At 40.9% G+C, this 7,688-nt stretch overlaps 1 protein-coding gene across 1 annotated transcript; it reads left to right on the forward strand.

Annotated features, from left to right (window-relative positions):
• Positions 1–299: 299 nt before the first annotated feature.
• etaa1a (ETAA1 activator of ATR kinase a) lies at positions 300–4,626 on the forward strand. The gene is made up of 6 exons (XM_046311766.1): positions 300–594; positions 994–1,128; positions 1,217–1,296; positions 1,539–1,648; positions 1,732–3,452; positions 3,938–4,626. Exons 1-6 carry the CDS (start codon positions 453–455, stop codon positions 4,060–4,062), a joined length of 2,313 nt encoding a protein of 770 aa, XP_046167722.1. The 5' UTR covers positions 300–452; the 3' UTR covers positions 4,063–4,626.
• The last annotated feature ends 3,062 nt before the right edge of the window (positions 4,627–7,688 follow it).

Here is a 7,688-nt window from a genome sequence, read left to right on the forward strand (position 1 = left end):
GATGGGCTTGATGATAAACTGACACTATGGCTTCAGAGAAAGCTGTGCCATAAAGATCTAGACCACATAATACACATGGACTATGCTATTGAATATATACATAAATAATAATAATAATACTAATGTAATGTATCCTTTATTTAACCAAATGTAACAAAATAATTCATAACAAATCTAACATTTCCAATTCGGAACAGTAGCTATTTTAGTTGTATGTTGTCGTTGTATGTCTATGCATGCTTGTATTTGATGCGCAGCAACAACGCAAATTGGATTCCCTCGGAAAAAGAAAACATTCTGAAACGGAAGTCGAACTGAATCATGGGAACAACATGGCGGAATGTTTGAATCTCTGACGTTGTTCCAAAACAACTTGTCTACATTTCGCTATTACACGATGTATTTAAATACATTCTGGTACCTACATATCTTTATATAAAGTTTCACTATAAATGCCAGTTACTGTCCCTGCGAACAATATGACAGACGAGAGCAAGCAAGGTGGAGGGAAACCGAAAACAAACAGACTGAGAAGAAGCCCCAAACAAACGCAAGCAACTCCATCTCTCATTGATTTTCCAAAAACCTGTCAAGGTCAGTAGCTTGCAAGCCACGAATGATGTGTTGAAATGACCAGCCACTGATTCAGCTAAGTAGCTAGCTAAATAGCTATTCCTGTAGCCAGTAAGTTATGAAAACAGCGTATTAGCTATGTAACGTACCTAGCTAATGTACGGTGTTGATCTACTAATGTTACTTGTGCTAGCTAGTTAGTGTATATAACATTACCTATGTTCTAGCTAGATGGTGCCCAAAGCTAGCTAGCTAGTAGCTGAGTAAACTCCACTCCATGTTGAATGAAGTTTAGTTTGCTAACTAGCTAGGAGTTAATGGCATGTAGCTAGCTACTTTTTTAGTTTAGCTAGTTAGTTAGCTAACTGTTACCACGTGTGCCAATTACAATTACATACTCATTCACATATCTAACATCAGATTTCAAGACGCCAACTCGTGTGACAAGATCAAGATACAGCAATGTATTCAACAAAGGAGAGTCACCAATGAATGAATCAGAGCTTCAACAGGATATCATTTGGGATGCCACTTCCCCTTCACCCCTTAGGACAGGTAATTATATTTACATGTCAATATAACTATACATTTTTAAAGTTTACCTCAGCTTATCTGTCTTAACTTTTTTCATGTTCCTTCTTAGTTAGCAAAAGAGGCAAGAAGTACTCTGCAAATGTTGGAATTGTGGACATTTCCGAAATCGTCAACAGGATAGCTCCCAAGGTTGGTAACACTCTGGCTAGCTAGCCACAAGGGTGCCATCAAAAAAAAAAAATAATGTTCAAACTAGAACAATGTTCATTATTAGACCCAGTGATGTGATTTTTCTCATACTTCATCATATAGCCAATCTTCTTCATTTTGCTCTTTCTTAGTATAGTGCTGTTCAATACTCACAGATACTATGTTATGTTGCTCTGAAATATTTACTGTAGTAATATTTGGTATAATTGATCTTATTTAAGCATGGGAGACCTGTAGTTCCAGAGTCATCCTTGCTCCAGTGGATTGGAGACAGTGCTATTCCCTGCACCCCAGAGATACAGCAGCCCAGGGCCAAGAAGAAATCTCCAAGGTAATCCCCAAGACAACATAACAGTTATTAGAACAGAGCTTGTCACTTGCAAATATCTACATTTTTATTTATTTATTTTACAGGCCAAATGGAGTGGATGACCTTTTAAAGTTGGCGAAACAGTTTGATTTCAACATGTTAAGGCAAGACGAAGAACGAGTCAATGATATGCACGAGCAGAGTTTGGAGCTTCTGTCAGACTCTGAGGACATATTGAATTTAGATGGCAACGAGAACCAGCCTCCGCCCTTACTGAGTAATGTCACACCTGAAAGCACACAGTCCGCCCTTAAAACAAACAGCATGGGAAACTCTAAAGACCAGATACCCCCTGACCATGAGATGGAAGATGATATGGATTTTTTATTTGATGGACCAACTCAACACATAAGTGGTAACTTAAGTCAGAATTCATTGCCTCGGTCCTTGGAGGTGAAGACTGCTCCCACTGTGTCCTCCAAAGTCATTCCTGGAAAATATCCAGATTCCATACATGGCCACACTTCGACCGTCTCCTCATCGCATCCTGTCAAAAGAAGCTCAGCAAATAATAACTTTGACGATGACTGGGAAAATGATGATTTGCTGGATGACTCGCTGGTTTTTGAGATGACCCAAAACCCAGACCTCTTTGCCACTCCTAATCATTGTTCAACCCAAAGAGGGTCGAATGAAACAAAACATGAAAACATCAACCCCTCAGCCATTTCCAAAAATGCTCTTCAAGGAAGTAGAGACATAAAACCAGCTATGTCTAAAGGACAGAATGAAACTGTGAAAAACAGAAAATCCTTCACGCTTGAAGCAAATCTTAATGTACAAGCGAAAAGTATCCTCTCAGAAGCATTACCAAAAGCAGGGAATGTCTCTGACACTGTCAAACCAACACCACATAGGAACGTATGGCAAAACCAACCAAGTCTCGTTCCAATCAACAAAGCTCCGCCTATGGAGTCCAGTAACCAACTAAGCCAGCAAACGCAGCACCAGTCTAATGGAATAAAGGCTTGGCCGCAGGTGCCTCTTTTTCAAAGTACATCGATCTCAACCAGCTCAAGCACAAACATTTCCAACTCTTATTCAACGTGGCCCCTTCAGGTTGATAATAGCTCTTGCCACAAGCCCACAGAGAACAACAATATGAAGGGAACAGGTGTCATCAAGGCCCCAGCTAGCCACATCGTCATTCCAGAGGATGACTTGGACTCTCTCTTTGCTTCTGACTCCATCTGGGATGACAAAGATGATGACCTATTGTGTCAAGCTTGTGATAACCTGGAAAGCCAGGTACAGAGCATGGAGGACCCTGTTATCACACGCACCCAATCCCTGCCCAGTAATCAGATGGAAAGACAGATGTTTGTCCCTGTCTCTGCACCTTTGAATAGCAGCAGATCCAATGTAAATCAAACGACCGAGACCACACAATCCAAATATCCCAACATTTCAGTTAATTCACGATCGGCCCCCGGGAACGGTAGCACTTTCACCCACTCTTTCAATAACAACAAAGTACCTGTTACTGTGGTCTCTGGTTGTAAAAGACAGAGTTACAATTCCTCAGCTGGAAATGTTACCGCTAACTCCACGTATAGGCTACAGAACCCTGCAGCAGGAGAAGGGCCGTACCAAAGTACTCGGGTCAAAAGCACTTGTGTAGCTGGGAGCACATCTAATCAACAAAGCACTGGGAGTGGAGCGCGGCTGTCGTCATTCCCGTCACCTGTCTATGTGACTGAAACCCCCACTCGGTTCACCTTTAAGAGACCGTCTGGCTGCACGTCCATCCCTGTGACCAACAAAGGTAAGCTACCATGAGTTGTCTGAGACGGCAAAGAAATGTGTTATGCAGCTGTGAAAAAGGCACGAATCTCAACTTGAAACGTGTAAGCACATTGACATCAATGCTTATTTTATGAGGTTAATGCTATTTGGGGCAGCAGGTAGCCTAGTGGTTAGAGCATTGGGCCAGTGACCAAAAGGTTGCTAGATCGAATCCCAGAGCTAAAATCTGTCGTTCTGCCCCTAAACAAGGCAGGTAACCCACTGTTCCTAGGCCGTCATTGTATGTAAGAATTTGTTCTTAACTGACTTGCCTAGTTAAATAAAGGTTCAAATGTAAAAAAAATTGGGGATGTTAAAGCATTTACTCAAATTCATTTCGCCCCAGAATACTGAGCCCTTCTATTGCTGTGATAAAATAGTAATATTCATTAGACTTGTACTTCACTGAGAATCAATGATGGTGTAACCCTCCTCTTGACTCATCTGCTTATCATTTTTTTTCAGCTTTCGCTTCAACCCAAGCAGCTGGGAAATGTTCTGTGGTGGAGATTGAACTGAAGAAACAGCAGGCCATGGAGAAGAGACGGCAGCGGATGCAGACGGCCCACAACCTAAGGGCTCCAACCTGATTCTGGTACAGTGCACATATACAAGATGATTCCGAATTAGAGTTGGACAGTGTTGGCTTACTCTAAACGCTGACTTGTGCTAGACTGACCATACAGAGCTCTACTATAGAGTTGTTGTAGCCTCGTACTACCATCATGATCTCTTAGCAAAACAGAATGTAAGCTCGCTAGTCCAGGATGGTTGTACGAGGCTAGAGCTGCTGTGCCTTTGTCTCATAATGTACATCACTCAATCCATTCCGGAATAAGATTTTAGTAGTAGTAATATAAATGTTATTTAGATTAATGTGTTAACACAACTGTTAATAAATAAACTTTTTTAAATAAACTAACCTCTTTTCAGGGAGTATGTTATCAGTTGTGTTTGCAGAGTAGGCCTTTTCATTATATTGTATATCATGTCATTTTTCTGACATAAAACACGGGTCGCCTTGTGCTCAGTCAGAAAAACTATCATGTTTTATATTTTATCTTGTTTTTTTACATCGTTTATATGTTTGTCGTTTGCACAATAATGAAACTGCCTCAAAAGATGGCACACAGATATTAAAGTTGCAAAAGGATCCCCCCTTTTCCAGACGATACTGTGTTGTGTACAGCAGTGACATCTAGTGTCCTTTTGTTTCTGTGTCATGGAAGGTCACGCTTCCTTTAGCATACCATCATTTCTCCTTGTGGAATACAACAATTGAGTGTAACAAAACTACTGTCACAACGCACAAAATAACCAGTATAATGCAACAGTCAACAAAGTACAATGAGCTCCTTTAGGACCGGCACACACAGTAATGAGTAGTGCTTTCAACAGAGATGGCCTGCATCCCCAAATGGCACCCTGAAGTGCAAATAGTAGTAGTAGTAGTAGTGCACCAGTTTTGACCAGGGCCCATAGGGAACGGTGTGCCATTTTAAGATGCACACATGGTTTAAGCCTTGTTTATACCTTTCTTGATCTTATCCACATTTTGATTGGTTCCCACATAGCTGTTGCATCTACACATGCAAGTAAAATGTCTCTATGTCAACATGGTGACCAGATATCCCGGTATGTACATGTACCCTGTATGTAAAAAAATTTGACTGATATTCTTTCAAAATAATGTTAATCTATTAATTTTAAGACAATTAATTTATAGACCTGTATAATTATGATTTCAATGGCTTCATCATCCAGATCTGTTTACACTTGATTGATATCCAGCTACAATGGTTCTCCGACTACCTCCGGAGTTGGTCAGGAAGATCTGATCACAATTAGATAATGTGTGTCTTAATTGTCTACACCTGTCTATAAATGTGGGCACAATCAGAATGTGGACAAGAAAACAAATTATACCTGTTAGAACCAGGTATAAACAGGGCTTTAGGCAGGTTTGCAAGCGGTTAGCCTTCGACTACACCATACATGCAGTTTGGTAGAGCGTGTGAGTAGAGACCTGAACCCTTTCAGTGTCCTGTAACTTGGGATCTTATGAATCCTTCAGCCATAGTCGAATTTCAGTTTCCACCGTGGGAGCCTCAGGATCTGGCCCGGACTGAACAGTCTGCTCGTTTGGATTTGGCCCCACTTCAATCACATCCACACCATGTATCACTTTATTACATAGATCCTTTACACTCGGTAATTCGAGCTGTATTGGTCTGCCTGCAAGCTCTGCTCACCATGTTGATGGGACAAACCATAGACATTAGAGACAAAGGAATAGTAATGTAATGTCTATGGTAAACCCTTCAATCCAGCGCAGATAGACACACACCACTCAAAACCTTGAGGGAATCTTACTGTTAAAGTGATGCTCCGGGGCTTTTGTATAATTTCACATAGTAGTTTTGGAAGTAGTGCTTATGAGCTAAACATTTTTTTTAAATATATTTTGTGAATATGTAAGTGCTTAAGATCCGGGACTGCATCTTTAAGTCTGAAGTTTGGCAAACCATTCAACCCAGCACACACACCACTGCATTTCAGTTTCATTCGAGGAGTGCTCCGAGGCACCTTGCTCAGCAGCCCAGCCCTATGCAGTCAACCCATCCGGACGGACTCGTCAGGTCCAATCAGCTGTCTGATGGAGAGGCTTGCTACCCACCCCGGCTGGGGCGCATGTAAGGAGAATCGCATTATCAGACCGGTGTGTAACTGTACCGGTAGTCTGGGTGCACAGCATTGTTGCTGCAAATCAGTGACACCAAGATGCCAATTTCCTACCTACTGGACTTACAATGCTATTGTTTCTTTAAAAAAAAAAGTATTATCTGTAAAGGGATTTGACTAAACCCTCTTGCCAAATGTAAATAACAATATTTCCCAGTTCACTATTGCAAATGTTTTGTAATGATTTCACCTATATGACACACCAAAGGGGAACAGTTTGTGGTTTTATGGCCCACCTGACACTTAGAACAAGATGGATGAAAGTCTTCACTGCCGATAATGTTTCCCTGTTGCAGCCACCTGACAATCGCTTCAGGTCAAATGACGTTATCTGAGAATTGCATTGAACTCCCAATGACCCCTTCTTTGCCCCAACTCAGTGTTCCATTAATTAGTCTCATCCCAATCAGTCAGGGATACTTCTAGGCTTCTTTCATCAAATCGAATCTTATTGACACTGGATGTTGATACACTTATCTCACCGGATTAATATTAGAATGGATGCCGAGACCACGTTTAGTCTTGAAAGATGGGAATTCATCTATTTGTTTTCTTTAACGCTGCATAGTCAAGGAACTACAGACTTTTGGTACAACATTTGCTGACTAAGCTCAACTCCATGGTGCAGGGTTTCTGATGAACCCCACCACCGGAGTTGAGCGGAGACCAGACTTTGGAATTCAGCTCAGAATATATTGATTCGCCCAGGGTCAATACTTTAAAAAAAAAAATGTAAATTATGAAACGCTTACCTTCTACCTATGTTTTGAAATCCATACTTTTTTTATTAAAAGGTAATCACTTTGCTCGTTTCGGTTTCTCGAAGATGGCAACTTCACACCATTTGTAGATTGTGATTTTATGAGTATTTGGAGACAGACCTGCGTAGTCTGTATTTGATTAACGTTCATTTAAAAAGTATGGATTTAAGCAAACAAAAAGGCACGCAACTACAAAGGACAAACATAGGTACAAGGGAAGCGTTAAATAATTGACTTTTTTTAAAAGTATTGTATCGTGGGCAAATCGATATAGTCTGAGCTGAATTCCACAAAATATGGTCTCTGCTCAACAACGGCGCTGGAGTTCATCAGAAACCCTGCACCATGGAGTTGAATTTAGTAAACTAATCCAAAAATAAGCATTTTGGATATTAACGACCATGGTTCCCATGCGAGGTGAATAATCTTGAAGGCTCAATCAGTAATTCTTATTACCCAACATTTTATTGTACAGCAAACAAATATACAGGTGATTTGATGAATGACTTTTGAACACCCATAGGGCACAGGCTACTTACGAGCGAACCTCATTAAGAGCTGGAAAACCGACATAATCATGAAAACACTAGTGGGCTGCATGAAATTTTGTGGAACTAAGTAGCCCAGAGTAATCAGAACCACATGAAGCTCCGCTGGGAGATCGGTCAGAGTGGTTTTCATTAACAGGGAATCTATCACCAAGGGAGTTGTGT

This window comes from Oncorhynchus gorbuscha, linkage group LG18 (genome assembly GCF_021184085.1).
Source record: "Oncorhynchus gorbuscha isolate QuinsamMale2020 ecotype Even-year linkage group LG18, OgorEven_v1.0, whole genome shotgun sequence".
NCBI classification, from domain to species: Eukaryota; Metazoa; Chordata; class Actinopteri; order Salmoniformes; family Salmonidae; genus Oncorhynchus; species Oncorhynchus gorbuscha.

Coding starts and splice junctions, on each gene's coding strand:
- etaa1a (XM_046311766.1), top strand. CDS start 453: ATGCCAGTTACTGTCCCTGCGAACAATATGACAGACGAGAGCAAGCAA. Junction 595..993: donor TTTTCCAAAAACCTGTCAAG/GTCAGTAGCTTG, acceptor ATCTAACATCAG/ATTTCAAGACGCCAACTCGT. Junction 3,453..3,937: donor CATCCCTGTGACCAACAAAG/GTAAGCTACCAT, acceptor ATTTTTTTTCAG/CTTTCGCTTCAACCCAAGCA.